Source organism: Melanotaenia boesemani, chromosome 17 (genome assembly GCF_017639745.1).
Source record: "Melanotaenia boesemani isolate fMelBoe1 chromosome 17, fMelBoe1.pri, whole genome shotgun sequence".
Classification (NCBI taxonomy): domain Eukaryota; kingdom Metazoa; phylum Chordata; class Actinopteri; order Atheriniformes; family Melanotaeniidae; genus Melanotaenia; species Melanotaenia boesemani.
In genome coordinates this window covers 1,223,948-1,239,256 of record NC_055698.1, presented here as the reverse complement: position 1 = coordinate 1,239,256, position 15,309 = coordinate 1,223,948, and the positions used below count along the sequence as shown (strand labels likewise).

Sequence of the window (15,309 nt, the reverse complement as noted above, 5' to 3'; positions counted from 1 at the left end):
TTGGGAGATTTTTTATTCTTACATGTATTCTCAGGTACATCCTCTCTGTAATAGATATAATTAAAGTTCATCTTTTTTTTATTTTATGTTAAATATCTTATTTTATTTTTTTTTCATCTTATCTAGTCTTGCATTTCCTACTATTTATTTTCCAGTGTGTCTTGCTGCTGTTATACTGTGATTTTCCCCTCTTCGGGACTAATAAAGGAATCTGAATCTGAATTCAACTGTAACAAGCTCTCGGCATCTAAAAGAAAGAACAGAGCAGACCACTGCTCAAGAAAGCTGAAATTTTTCAATGTCTGAAGCAAGATGTTGCATATCTTGTATAAGTCTGCTGTGGAAAGTGCAATCAGCTTTGCAGCATGTGTTGGGGCAGCAGCATCATCAAAAAAGCTGGTTCTGGGGAAAACTGGAGCAGCTGGAGCTGATTGTCCAGAGAAGAATGCTGAACAAAATAGTGAACGTAATGAATAATTCTTCACAAACAGATACAGGAAATCACTTGTGCCAGCAGCCATTGCCCTCTTGAAGAAGGCATCTAATTAATTATTATTGTTGTTTAAAAAAAAACAGACAAACAAAAGACTTCAACATTGCAATTTCCCTCTTGGATAAAGTATTTCTCATTTTATTTAGCTTCACAAGCGTTTAATGTGGACTCAATGGGGGACTAAGTTGGGAACTAAGGTTTATTTGGGGTCGGGTGTCTTGGCACTGCAGCAAGCGGGCTCAGTTCTCCTCCCCGCCGGCAGGGGGCAGTGCGGTCTGTGGTCTTCCTTAGTGCCTCTCGGTACACGTCATGCCACAACAGCCTCTTTCACTGCGCATGCGCTGCTCAGGATCCTTCGCTGTCTGCGACTGGAAGGAGATTCCACGGTAAGTGTGTCTCTGCTTCCTTTTTCGTTTCTTCTTGTTATATTTATTTTCAGCTTCTTCAGCCTTTCTCAGAAAACTCTTGGGAGTTTCTTGTTGGTACCAAGTTGCGGTAAATCTGACAGTTAAAGGAAAGAGAAACGACTCTTGTAGGCCACGTAAGCGTTCCTCTCAGTTAACTCACTAAGCTCATCCTCAGGCCATTTCTCTGTTTTCCTTCTTCAGTAGATATTTGTGGACATCTGAGTGAAAAAAGCTTGTCTTTCAGTGTTCGTATCCAGGTGAGCATTATGTTGATGATGATGCTGCGCGCGTGTGTGCTGCTGGCTGTGCTCGTGCTGGGCTCAGGAGAGGAGGGAGCCCGTCTGCTGGCCTCCAAGGCCCTGCTGAACCGGTACGCTGTGGAGGGCCGAGACCTGACCCTGCAGTACAACATCTACAACGTGGGCTCCAGGTGAGTCGTCATGTGACTGTGGGTGATGGTGGGAGTGTTGACGTGTCTGTTCCCGGACAGTCCGGCGGTGGAGACTGAAGAACTGAACCAGAATCCAGGAAAAGTGGAGCCAGGTGGAGGTTCAGCACTGAGGAGAACCAGGACCTGGTGTCTGGTACCATCCTGAGATCAGTTAAAACTGGAAGTGGGGTTTTCTTTCTGGGTCAGACTGGTTTAAACTGGACCAGGTTCAGTGTAACTGTGGTAGATTTGATGAATGAGATGAATACGTGGTAGATCTCAGCTATCATTTCTATTGCCACCAGTGTCTCCGGAGCCGTAGTGTGCGATGGATAGTTTACTCTTTACGTGATCTATGGATGTTTTCCAGGCAAATTATTATTACATCCAGGAGGATTATAATCCAGCCACTAAACGTAATATTTATTCAGAGACTGTACAATGAGTGATTCATGATAACAGCATTATTTATCACTTTTTCATCATTAAAAAAAAGATCACTATTATGTTGCTAAGAGGCCTCTATTTAGACCTGGAAATCATAATGACTTGAGAATAAAATGTATGTATTTTGATTGTGCTTTAAAAGACACATTTCCAAACCATAACACAAGAGGAAAAGCTTAAACAGATTCAGTCAACGCAGGATAAGAGTCATCGTTGTCTCAGTGTGAGACGTCTTCCAGGAACAGAAAAACCACTGGTGTCCATATTTACTCATAAATTCAGTGTTCAGTCATGCCCCCAAGGTGTTTATAAAACTGCACTTTCTTAAGTTTGTCTGTTTTATGAGGCCTGAGTCGGGTGTATTGGTGTTTTTCCTGTGGCCGTGTTTTTGTGCATTAAGTTGTAGGTGTGAGTCCTCACTTCGGTTTCTAAAGCTGTAACAACGGGTCCATGGCTATTTTTATTCCCCTGAAGCAGACTTGGCTTCATTCATCGGCATACTCTAGGATTACACCACCTTTAACCCTTAAAATTGAAATTCCACTTTAACATTTTTGTGTAAAGAATCTTGATAAAGGTGAAAGTGTGCCCCCTGGTGGTGATTCTGTAGAGGAGCAGTTTCTCTGATTTAAACCTGATCTTTTGTCCTGTTTGTATAGAGAATCTATACAATTACTGCTCACATTAAATCTTTCTAAAAACCTCAGAGTTAAAACATGTAGTTGGATTGTGTTGAAAGCAGAAACAGAATCTCTTAATAAAATCCACAGATGGCTCCCACTCCCCTCAGGATGTTTCAGCCCAGGTTTAGCAGCGTGTAGCATCTTCCAGCCCTCCATTGGGCTGATAAGTCAACTGCAGTTTATCCTTCTATTTTTTCTTTTTCATTTCCAGACCAGCTAGTTCTTCAAAGATTTTTATTCAGAGTGAGGTTAAAGCAACCGGAACAACCGCATCTTTCCAGGTACAGGGATGCAGTGTTTCCAGGGATTAGGTCAAAATGTTCGGAAAACTGGGCTAACACGTTGTCTGGTCCCTAATGCTGCTTATGCAGGAAAACAGACCGGACTGTTTCTGACTCTTGGATTTTCTCAGTATGCTCTGGTTGTAAGTTGAACTGTGATCCACCTGGACAGGTAATCTGACCTCTGTCCTGACTTATGGACCAGAATTCTTTTCTGCCAAATATCAGAATCAACAGCGGCCTCAAAAAATCCGTATCGGTCAGGCTCTGGTTTTATCCTGGATCATTGTGAATAATCAACACTTTGTGGCTGGATTGTAAACCTGGACATGATTTAAATGCCTGGAAAACTTCCGTAGATCACCTAAACGGTAAACTATAAATCACAGTTTACCTCACAGATTTAAGCGCTACTGTCACGTTGCTGTAAGTCCAACCAGAGTTATGAAAATGACGTTTAATGTTAGTCATGTTGGATAAATATTCCCATCATTTAACAGGTTACTGAACATTTACTTAGTGCTACAAATCTGCTGGTAATCCTGCAGGAGGTGAAGCTCGTTGGATGATTTAATCCGTTCGTTTGGAGGGAATAACTTTCCCATGAAAACACAGAAGGAAAACAAAGCGAGACAAGCAGAAACACTCGGATGTTGTTTAACTTTGTTTTCTTCCTGATCTGATGAGCTGCTTCAGAGCCTTTATAGAAAGTCATTATATTGATGAATCTTCATGATTGATTAATCGTGATGTTTATTAAAGGGATTATTATGAAATCAAGTAACCGTGACATCCTCAGTGATGAGCTGCTTTTCTAGTGGAAAATAGTTCAGGTAAACATTTGTATTGATAATGAGCCTAGTTTTGTAAAGAAAGGAAAGAATGAAGGAGGAGAGGGAATTGATGGTTTCTGCAGAGGAGTTGTTAGTTGGTTAGAAGCAGCATTATAATCATATGATGATGACTCAGGAATTTGGTAAACAACATCTGCTACACATTATAGCGTCCATGCGCTGGGAAGAGGGCGTAGATGGCGAGGAAGCAGCGGGCTGGAGAGGGGAGCAATGGCATCCATATGTGACTGTGTAAAAAAGGAGGGTTACATAATTTCTGTTGTCATATGTTGCCTAGCAACAGAGCTTGCCACAGAGCATTTAAATACACCCAAGTTCAGCAGTCTAGAAGCTCGTTCTGATTTCTCTCCTTGTGCTTTTTATCTGTTAAAACTCTATAAAAATGTCTATATATATATATATATATATATATATATATATATATATATATATATATATATATATATATATATATATATATATCATGTGAAGTCAAAAGATATATTAGACACGTTTCCAAAACTCAGTCGAACTGTCTGATCAAAGAAAGGGAGGAATTTGAAAGTGAAGGCGGAATTCTTTCTTCTGGTTAATCTTTGTTGTTCCGTTTGATTCTTCTGGGTTCTTGATGGGAACTGTGGTCCAGAGTTTGACCCAGAGTTGTTGGAATAATTTCTGAATTCTTTTCTTTTCCGTCTCCACAGTGCTGCTCTGGAGGTGGAGCTGTCTGACGATTCCTTCCCTCCCGAAGATTTTGGGATTGTTTCGGGAATGCTGAACGTGAAATGGGACAGGATTGCTCCGTATCCTTGAACTGAAACATTTAAATAAATCCATTTTAATGTTTTTCTAGTTTCTAAAAGTCATTACTCTCAGAAACTGGTCTCCACGTTGCCGTGGTTACATGCCTGATGGTGGGACGCATGTTCAGCTTCCCGTGGTCTTGTTTCGATGTTGGTAGAGGAAGGGACATGGCTGCTGATGGTCTGGTGGGGGTTGAAGGGTGAAGCAGAAACCACGGAGATGTCTGACCTTTTCTCCTTATTTTACATTTTCATCTTTAACCGTAATCTCAGAGCCAGCAACGTCTCTCACACGGTGGTGCTGCGCCCCCTAAAGGCCGGATACTTCAACTTCACCTCGGCCTCCGTCAGCTACCTCGCCCAGGAGGGAGGACAGGTGGTGGTAAGGAACAGCTCCACCAGCACAACTGATGGATGATAAAATAAAGACTTTATTCATTTATATTTGGGACATTTTTCCCTCCATCTGATAAAATACAAATAATTAACTTTTATTTAGTGGAGACAAAAGCATTTACAAGCTTGGGTTCCCTGAATTGGGGCGCTGAGAAAAACAATGAGCTCATCCTTTTCACCCACATTCACCTGAATCCACCACAGACTCCACGTTCATCAGGCTGAACATTTAATATGTTGTTTCGTCTTCGTGGTGGATTCAGATGAACAAAAGTTGAAAAGGATTTAAAAATGTTTTTGTTTTTTACTAATTCCTAGGACTACTTTACTCATCCCTAGGATTACTTTAATCTTCCCTAGGATTACTTTACTCAGTCCTAGGGCTACTTTACTCATCCCTAGGACTACTTTACTCATCCCTAGGACTACTTTACTCATTCCTAGGACTACTTTACTCATTCCTATTACTATTTTACTCATCCCTAGGATTACTTTACTCATCCCTAGGATTACTTTACTCATCCCTAGGGCTACTTTACTCATCCCAAGGACTACTTTACTCATCCTTAGGACTACTTTACTCATTCCTAGGACTACTTTACTCATTCCTAGGACTACTTTACTCATCCCTAGGATTACTTTACTCATTCACACCAGATTACCCTACTCATTCCCAAGATTACTTTACTCATTCCTAGGACTACTTTACTCATCCCTAAGATTATTTTACTCATTCCTAGGACTACTTTACTCTTCCCTAGGATTACTTTCCTCATTCCTATTACTACTTTACTCATACCTAGGACTACTTTACTCATTTCTATTACTATTTTACTCATTCCTAGGATTACTTTACTCATTCCTAAGGCTACTTTACTCATCCCAAGGACTACTTTACTCATCCCTAGGACTACTTTACTCATCCCTAGGACTACTTTACTCATTCCTAGGACTACTTTACTCATCCCTAGGACTACTTTACTCATTCCTAGGACTACTTTACTCATCCCTAGGACTACTTTACTCATTCCTAGGACTACTTTACTCATTCCTAGGACTACTTTACTCATCCCTAGGACTACTTTACTCATCCCTAGGACTACTTTACTCATTCCTAGGACTACTTTACTCATCCCTAGGACTACTTTACTCATTCCTAGGACTACTTTACTCATCCCTAGGACTACTTTACTCATTCCTAGGACTACTTTACTCATTCCTAGGACTACTTTACTCATCCCTAGGACTACTTTACTCATTCCTAGGATTACTTTACTCATCCCTAGGACTACTTTACTCATCCCTAGGACTACTTTACTCATTCCTAGGACTACTTTACTCATCCCTAGGACTACTTTACTCATTCCTAGGACTACTTTACTCATTCCTAGGACTACTTTACTCATCCCTAGGATTACTTTACTCATTCACACCAGATTACCCTACTCATTCCCAAGATTACTTTACTCATTCCTAGGACAACTTTACTCATTCCTAGGACTACTTTACTCATCCCTAAGATTATTTTACTCATTCCTAGGACTACTTTACTCTTCCCTAGGATTACTTTCCTCATTCCTATTACTACTTTACTCATCCCTAGGATTACTTTACTCATCCCTAGGATTACTTTAGTCATTCCTAGGATTACTTTACTCATTCCTAGGGCTACTTTACTCATCCCAAGGACTACTTTACTCATCCCTAGGACTACTTTACTCATCCCTAGGACTACTTTACTCATTCCTAGGACTACTTTACTCATTCCTAGGACTACTTTACTCATCCCTAAGATTATTTTACTCATTCCTAGGACTACTTTACTCTTCCCTAGGATTACTTTCCTCATTCCTATTACTACTTTACTCATACCTAGGACTACTTTACTCATTTGTATTACTACTTTACTAATTCCTAGGACTACTTTACTCATTCCTAGGACTACTTTACTAATTCATATGATTACTTTACTCATCCCTAAGATTACTTTACTCATTCCTATTAGTACTTTACTAATTCCTAGGACTACTTTACTCATCCCTAGGACTACTTTAATCATCCCTAGGATTACTTTACTCATCCCTAGGATTACTTTACTCATTCCTATTACTACTTTACTCATTCCTATGATTACTTTACTTATTACTAGGACTACTTTACTCATTCCTATGATTACTTTACTCATTCCTAGGACTACTTTACTTATTCCTGTTACTACTTTACCCATTTCTAGGATTACTTTACTAATCCCTAGGATTACTCTACTCATTCCTAGGATTACTTTACTCATTCACACCAGATTACTACTCAGATGTGGGGCTGGATGGTGTTAAAAGCAAAGGAAAAAATGATAAATAACAACCTGTCATAAGTCATTGTTATCTACCTGTTTTAGAAGCATATATAGCAGAGCTGCAGTAGCATCTTCCACTCCTCTGTTAGGCCTGTAAGAGAACTACATTGGGTCCAGTCCAACTTCTGTTTTCCTCTCGGTTTCCACTCAAAGTAATGTGGTTCTCTACACCTTTATGTGTGTGTGTGTGTATATATAAATAAAAGTGAGAGAGAGAAAATGTGTGAGAGAGAGAGAGAGAGTTGTGAAGAAATACGTAATTTATTTTAGGCATGTCATCTCGTACAGGAGGCAGAAATATCAGACCTCATGATGCTGAGGTTAAGCTGATGTGGTTTTGATCTTCCTGTAGGTGGGCTACACCAGTGCTCCTGGACAGGGCGGTATTCTGGCTCAGAGGGAATTTGACCGGCGCTTCTCTCCACATTATGTGAGTGTTTGCAGGGATGGAAACAAGATCCATTAGAACAGAACCATGACTTTTCTGTGTCATATTGTTAATCAGAAATATGAAAATCTGATGCTTTCTGTTTAAATGGTCTCAGCACCGACCCCACTGACCCATGTCTTCCTCCTCCAGCTGGACTGGGCTGCATTCGGTGTGATGACTCTGCCCTCCATCGGCATCCCTCTGCTCCTCTGGTACTCCAGCAAGAGGAAGTATGACTCTCCGAAGGCCAAGAAGAACTGAAGAGCCTGGGTACTGGGTTTGTGGCTTGGGGAGGAAGGAACTGGGTTGTGGGTCAGGATCTCTGCGGAGCTTAATAACCCATATTGGGAGTGAAGATGAACAGTGACCAAGAAACGTGCGGCGTGGTTACAGAACATGATCACAGCAGGAGTCCAAGCTTCATCCAGAACATCTGTTCGAACCTGGATTCACATGTGACATGTAGCCATTCATTGAACTTCAAATGACATCAATAAACCCCCCCCCCCCCTTTTTTTTTTTTACAGTTTTGTGATTGATGTGTATCATTTTTTTCGATTCGTATTGTTTTAAATGACCAGAACCACAGAACAGTATGAAGCTGTGGTTATCCGCTCATCTCATCCAGCAGCAGAGAAAAAACCTGTCACTGCTTCCTGCAGGTTTAATGAGCTGCCGACTGGCTCCATAGAGCTGTCACTAATAAAACATCTTCAGCTCGGAGTGGAAAAAGATGTTAGGTGTTCTCAGTCTGCTGGGTCTGATATTTAGAGCAAGAACAAACAAAATGGGAAGCTTGGAAAAGGAAAATCTACAGGTGAACCCAAGACTCAAATATGCTCTATTGATCCCGAACTAGGAAAAAATTTTTTTCTTTCTCATATTGTAGCAGAAAAATATGAGTGACTAGTATTAATATAAGGGGAAGAATGTTTAAAAAACTAACAAGGCATTAAAAAGCAGCAATAACTCATAAGTTTGATCATTGCTCTGGTAACAACATTAAATCCTATGAAACAACAGCAGTCAGTCAGCAGACAAAGTAATAATATAATAATAAATCTTTATTTGTATAGCACTTTTAAAAAACAAGGTTTACAAAGTGCTGAACAGCACAGCAAAGTAAGGTAATAAAATCAACAAAGAAGACACATGAGTACATTTCGAAAATAAAAGTAAATAAAAAGGTTATTAAAAAGCCTGTCGATAAAAGTGTGTTTTAGGAAGTGACTTAAAAGATGAACTGATGGTGCCAGCCTTATCTCCTCAGGCAGGTCGTTCCAGAGTAGAGGGCTCGGAGCCAAAAAGCTGGGTCACCTCTGGTCATGAGTTTCGACCCTGGCACAGCTAAAAGGGACCTGCCTGAGGATCTAAGGCTTGTAGGGTGTCAGTAACTGTCATGTAGCTGGGTGCCAGACCTAAACGAGCTTTAAAAGTAATCAGTAAAACCATAAAATCAATTCTAAAACGTACAGGGAGCCAGTGCAGCGAGGCTAAAACAAAGAAAATTTGAAAATTAGAGCATTGATAACTTTTCTAAATTGGGCCGGCAGAGGACAGGTTTGATTTTACTGATGGTGCGGAGGTGAAGGAAACAGGACTGGGTGACTTTTTGATGTGAAGATGAAAATTAAGATTGGAATCAAGTATAACACCCAGGTTTCTGGCAGAGGGGGTGATGTTGGAGGAGAGAGGACCGAGACTGTCTTCAGTATGGACGGTGGAGTGAGGAGGGTTGATGAAGATCATTTCAGATTTAGAACTGTTGAGTTGTAGAAAGTTTTGTGCCGTCCAACTGTTCACATCGTTGAAACACTCTTAACACAGCAGCTCGGCCTTCAGCGTCCCCTGGTCTCAGCGGGAGGTATATCTGTGTGTCGTCCGCATAACAGTGGAAGGACACGTTATGTCGGCTATAACGTGTCCTAGGGGGAGCATATAAATAGAAAACAGAATGGGACCTAGAATAGAGCTTTGTGGTACACCACAGGCAATGAGGGCGGAGGAGGAAGTAAAATGACCTGTGGTGACCACAAAGGTTCGATCTAAAAGACAAGAATAAAACCAAGCAAGTGCAGTGTCTGTGATGCCAACTCAGGTTTTAGTATGATCAATTAAAATAGCTTCATCAACGGTACCAAATGCAGCACTCAAATGTAAAAGAATTACAGTGATGCTCTCTCCTCTATCTGAGGCTAAAAGAAGCTCATTAGAGACTTTGAGGAGAGCTGTTTCAGTGCTGTGTAGAGCTTTAAAACCAGACTGACATTTCTCAAAGACGTCATTTCCATTTATAAAACCTAAAAGCTGATTAGAAACATTCATTCATTGTCTGAACCGCTTGGTCCATTACGGGTCACGGTAAGCTGGAGCCTATCCCAGCATTAACAGGTGAGAGGCAGGTACACCTGGACAGGTCACCTGTCCATCGCAGGGCCAACACATAGAGAGACAAACAGCCATTCACACACACACACACACACTCCTAGGGAGAATTTAGAGTCATCAATTAACCTAACATGTATGTCTTTGGGCGGAAGCCGGAGAACCCGGAAAGAACCCACGCATACACGGGGAGAACATGCAAACTCCACACAGATAGGCCACCGCCCTCAAGGTTCGAACCTCCCCCCAGCCGAGATTTGAACCAGCGACCTTCTTGCTGTGAGGCTGCGGTGCTAACCGCCATGCAGCCCTTGATTAGAAACAACTTTCTCTAAAACTTTGGATAAAAAGGGAAGCTTGAGATCGGTCTGAAGTTGTTAAAATCATTGATGCTTAAATTAGGCTTTTTTAAAAGAGGTTGGACCACAGCATGTTTAAAACAAGGAGGGACATAAAACAATGAGGGACAACACCTTCTGACAAGGACAGGTTAATGATGGATAAAATGTTGGGCCCAACTGTGCTAAAAACATCTTTGAGGAATTTGGTGACATCGAGACTGCACGTGGTTGTTTTCATGTGAGATAAAACATCAGCTAAAGAGGAGAGAGATGAAGGAGGAAAATTAGTAAAACAATTAAAACACGTGGGAAATTCTCTTCTTACGGTGATGGTGTGACTCGGAGCAACGATTTGATTTTTTATGTCATTGACCTTTTTAACAAAGTGATTTAAAAACAGTTCTGTGGATGCATCATTAAAAGGCTTAGGGTTAGTAACTGAGTCTAAAACCTTAAATAAAACTCTAGGATTGGATTGATTTTGTGTAATAATGTTAAAATAAAAAGCTGTCCTCGCTTTGACTGCTTGTTGATTTAAGACTTTCTTTCCATGTGAGATAAAATACATTTAGCCTGGACTTTTTCCATCTTCTCTCATTTTGCCTTCAAATCCTCTTTAACAATTGGGTGTGTTCATTGAGTCCGGGTTGGAAAATTAAGTTACGCTTTCTCTCTTTAAAAGGAGCAACAATATTTAAAATAGAGTTTGAGGTTTGATAAAAAGAAGAGAGCAGCTCTACCAGGATAAAATCTGTGTTAAGAGCAGTCGAGGAGGCTGAGGTAAAAAGTTGAGAAAACCTAGAGGCAGAAGAGGAGTAAAAACACGAGATCGGAAAGGTAAACCCTGAGTAACAGACTCTGGAGATAAAATAACATTAAGTAAAACGGCTTTGTGATCAGACACACAGATTTCCTTAGTTAAAAAACTGCCTGGGCTGAGACCAGAGGATAAAACCAAGTCCAGTGTTTGGCCCTTAGAGTGAGTGAGAAAGTGGACTGCTTGCGTTAAATTAGAGGAGTCAATAATTTTAATAAAATCAGAAGTAAAAGAGTGAGAAGGGCAACAAGCGTGAATATTAAAATCACCAAGGATCAACACTTTATTGTAGAGGACCATACACTGGGACAACAGATCAGAGGATTCTTGAATAAAAGCTTTATTGGGTTTCGGGGGTCTATGAATAACTAAAACAAACACAGGCTCTTTACACCATATGATAAAACACAGATGCTCAAATGAAATAAAATGGTTGTAGGGACCAGGAGTACATTTAAAATTGTTCTTAAAAATGGCAGCAACCCCGCCTTCCTTCTCCGGACAGTCTTGGTTGATGAAGGAATGAGTAGTCGGGGGGGTTGCTTCAATGATGGTGAGCAGTCTCCTTGGGTTAGCCAGTTCTCTGTTAAAACCAAAAAGTCCAAGTAATTCCTGGTAATAAAATGGTGGCAACTGAATGTTTTGTTGTTGATGGATCTGATATTTAAAAGACCAAAGTTTATTGGAGTGCAGCAGGATGACGAGGGACAGAGAGGAGAAGCTTCTCTGGGGATGAACTGCCTGTAAGGACGCAGGTTGGTGATGACAGTGATGCTGTGTGAAGAGGGCTGCATGGGGAACTGGGTTGAGGGGGGAGCAGAGGGGGTTTCAAGTCAATTTTGTTCATGAGTCTGAACAGCATGGATGATGTTGTAAGTTAAAAACCGGTTCCCAAGTGAATTGAGGTGGAGACCGTCTGCCCTGAAAAAGGCTGAACGAGTCCAGAAAAGATGAAAGTTGTCAATAAAACCAACGTTGGAGGTAGAGGATGTTTGCTGGAGCCATGAGTGGAGCGATAAAATCCTGCTAGTATGATCTTCATGTATACATGTACATCATATATCCAGTATTACCATAAAAATGGTAATATTACACCGGTTTGGGCGTCAGGCAAATAATCCTATATTATAATAATTAGGGGTGGGAACTCAATTAAAATAATTAATTAGAGGCTGTGTTGAGGGGTTAGTAGCAGAGGACGTTGGTCAAGTGATGGAAACAACCTTTGAGAGCAGCAGCGACATCACCCCCTTCCAAACACAACCAGGAAGCCAACCCAAGACCCTCGAAAGGCACAACTAGATCAAATGGCTGAGGGCAGTGGACCAGAAGGAATGACGCATGCTCGATTAACATATGAGCACACTGTTCGGACATTCCTTGCGAGGAACGGTAGAGCTCAAACTTAAGACACTCAGTAACATCATCTATGAAGCAGGTAGAGAAAGATTTGGCGAACGTGCAGCCAAGAAAGCGACTGCTCCAAGACAGAAGGGATGGAGGGAGAAGCACATCAAGGAGCTTCTGCACAACAAACACCAGCTGCGCAAGAGGTGGAGGAAAGCGTCCCCGGCAGAAAGAGAAACAAAGGCTAACCAAGCTTCGCAGGGCAGACCAGATCAGGTGAGGAGGCGGAGGAAAGACTTCTTCCAGAATCCCTTCAAGTATGAAAGTCAGCGAATTTCCATCTACAGCAGTCACTAGGATGGCTGACATCTCCATTGCCTATATCAGGAAGTGGTTGGGCCTACCTCGCTGCTTCTCAGGTAGGCCTCTTTGGGAAGAACATGCTGCAACTGCCCCTGATGTCCATCAATGTTGAATTTAAGCAGGAAAAGATCCAACTTGTACTTAAGGGATTCCTGAGAACAGATGATGAGGGCAACTGAAGTAAACACCCATACAAGGCAAAAGTGGAGGGGCCAGCCAGAGATCGACCAAGCAATCAGCAGATTGCAGCACAAAGAGGTCATTGGAAGACTGCAGGATAGTAGGGACGTGGACCCGATGGAAGGATACCACCACATCCGGTGCAACACATCTCAGCTTCCGGATAAGAGCAGAGTACGACACCCTATCCTGTCCCCAAAATCTCTCCCAGTGGTTGGAAGCGAGGATAAGTGCACCCCGTGCAGCCAAGGCAACGTAGGCTTACAGCACATCCTGTCAGGGTGTTAAGTGGCACTGGTACAAGGGCGCCTCAGGTCCAGGTCCTGAAGAAGTTAGCAGAGCTGTTGGAGAGATGCTGAGTGAGCGCTCACGGCCCAGCAGGTTCCCTTCGGCTGGCCACATCATTTCTAAGGCCAGGAAAATCATCCTCTGCATGCTGACACAGTCACTGAGGTGTCCAGTGGGTTTATTTACTAAGAGATAATTCTTCTTTTTATTTTTCCTGTTTTTCCTGTGAGTTAGTATCTGGTCGCTGTTATGTCTTTTTGATTTTGGTTATTATTAAGAAACTCTTAATGACTAGCAGCTCTGTTTTTGTGTGTGTGTGTTTGTTTCTGTTTCTGTTTTTGTTTTTGTAAAAGTTGTAGGAAATTTTCTGGTGTGTTCATGTACAGGTGTAACAGTTTGTTGTCTGGTGATGGTGTGGATTGAAGGGTCGTTTCCTTCTGTCTGTGATCTTTTTGTCTCCTTTCTTCTTTCCCTTTTGCTCTTTTTGCTATTTTCCATCTTTTTCTGTCCCCTCCGGTCAGGTCCAGCAAGATTACATAGATTCCATGATTCAAAGTAAAAAAATAAATGAATGAATCAGATTGTCAAGAGGAGCCTTACCCATAGGCCTCCCCTTGGCAGAGCAAATGTGTTCAGCACGATACAGCAACCAGATTATCATTTAGCTGCTATGATGCTGGACAGGACAAGTTAAAAAAAAAAAAAAAAAGACCGGATATTGTGATGTGGTCCGCAGCTGCCAAAAGGGTCCTCATCATTGAGCTCACTGTCCCTTGTGAGGAAGGGATATCAGCAGCACATGACCGGGGCTGGGCTGCAACCATCCATCCAGTGGAGGCAGGGCAGGGTGCAGGGGCTTCGTCAGCAGGTCAGCATTCCAGCTTTTCCAGGCAGCTGGATCAACCGGGGCAAACCTGCAGAAGGCCAGTTAACATGCAGGCAGCTGCATTTATGACTAACTGCAGACGGCTCATGAGGGACTGACCCACACCTGATAGAGGTTTTTGCAGTAGTCAAGTCTATGTGAAAAAAAAAGAATGACTTTCAAAATCAAAAAAGGAAAGAAAATGCTTGACTTTTGCAAGAATTCTGAGCTTATAAAATCTGGCTTTGACCATGGCAGGTGTATGTTTGTGAAATAAAAAGGAGTGCTACATATAACACCACTTATCTCTAGTTTTATGGCTTTTGTTAGTAAATGATATTTTCTCTAATGCAGCTTGCCTCTGCTTGTTCAGTTTTGGGCCAGGCTGTAACACAGTAAAATAAATAAGAAAAACAAACAAATAAAAGTTAAACAACATAAAAATAAAGAAATATAAAATACATAAACAAAAGATGATTAGAATAATTTTTCTATATTTGGCTATATATTTCCACATTTATATTTTATTGGTAGTTTTATATATCTGTTCACATTACCCGTTTATTATTTCGAGAATTTTTCATTTGTCAATAGACTTCATTTATTTATTTATTTATTTGTTTGTTTATTTATAGTTTAACTTGTCTATACATTTCTTAATGTATCTATGTCTTTTATAATTTGATCTATGTGCTTATTCTTCCTCATTCCATATGTTATATTTTGGTCCGGTCTTGTTTTTATCAGCTTAGAAACATTACAAGGAAAAGACCATTTTTCTCTTTACTGGAATTCCTTCATGCCTCCCTCGCGCTCATTTAACATGTCTGAGCAGCTCATCTCTGAACCGCCTGCAGGTGGTTCACAAACCAGGCTGCTCTCTATCATTTTACCTATTTGTCTACGTGTTTCTTTATTTGCTTATTTTACATATTTATTCCATTTACAATATATTTGCTAATTTATTGACGTCTGTATGTATAGTTTTATCCATCTGTTTATATATTTCCTCGTTTTTTCCCCTGATAATGAATTTTCTGGCTTTTCTTTCATTCTCCAGCCTTTAACTCTGAACAAATGAAGCCGAACTGGCTACACGCGCACACCTTGTGTTCCTTCTTCTACTTCCTGACAGCACGTGTGTGTTCCTGTGAGGTGGACAGTGCA

At 41.1% G+C, this 15,309-nt stretch overlaps 1 protein-coding gene across 2 annotated transcripts; it reads left to right on the top strand.

The window, feature by feature from the left end:
• The first annotated feature begins 777 nt into the window (after positions 1 to 777).
• ssr2 (signal sequence receptor, beta) lies at positions 778 to 8,078 on the top strand. 2 transcript variants are annotated; one of them, XM_041966911.1, is made up of 6 exons: positions 778 to 879; positions 1,145 to 1,330; positions 4,279 to 4,377; positions 4,651 to 4,759; positions 7,479 to 7,556; positions 7,707 to 8,078. In XM_041966911.1, exons 1-6 carry the CDS (start codon positions 803 to 805, stop codon positions 7,815 to 7,817), a joined length of 660 nt encoding a protein of 219 aa, XP_041822845.1. In that variant the 5' UTR covers positions 778 to 802; the 3' UTR covers positions 7,818 to 8,078. The 2 variants fall into 2 exon arrangements, with proteins under 2 accessions (XP_041822845.1, XP_041822846.1); XM_041966912.1 differs by lacking the exon at positions 778 to 879 and adding an exon at positions 942 to 1,034.
• Positions 8,079 to 15,309: the final 7,231 nt, after the last annotated feature.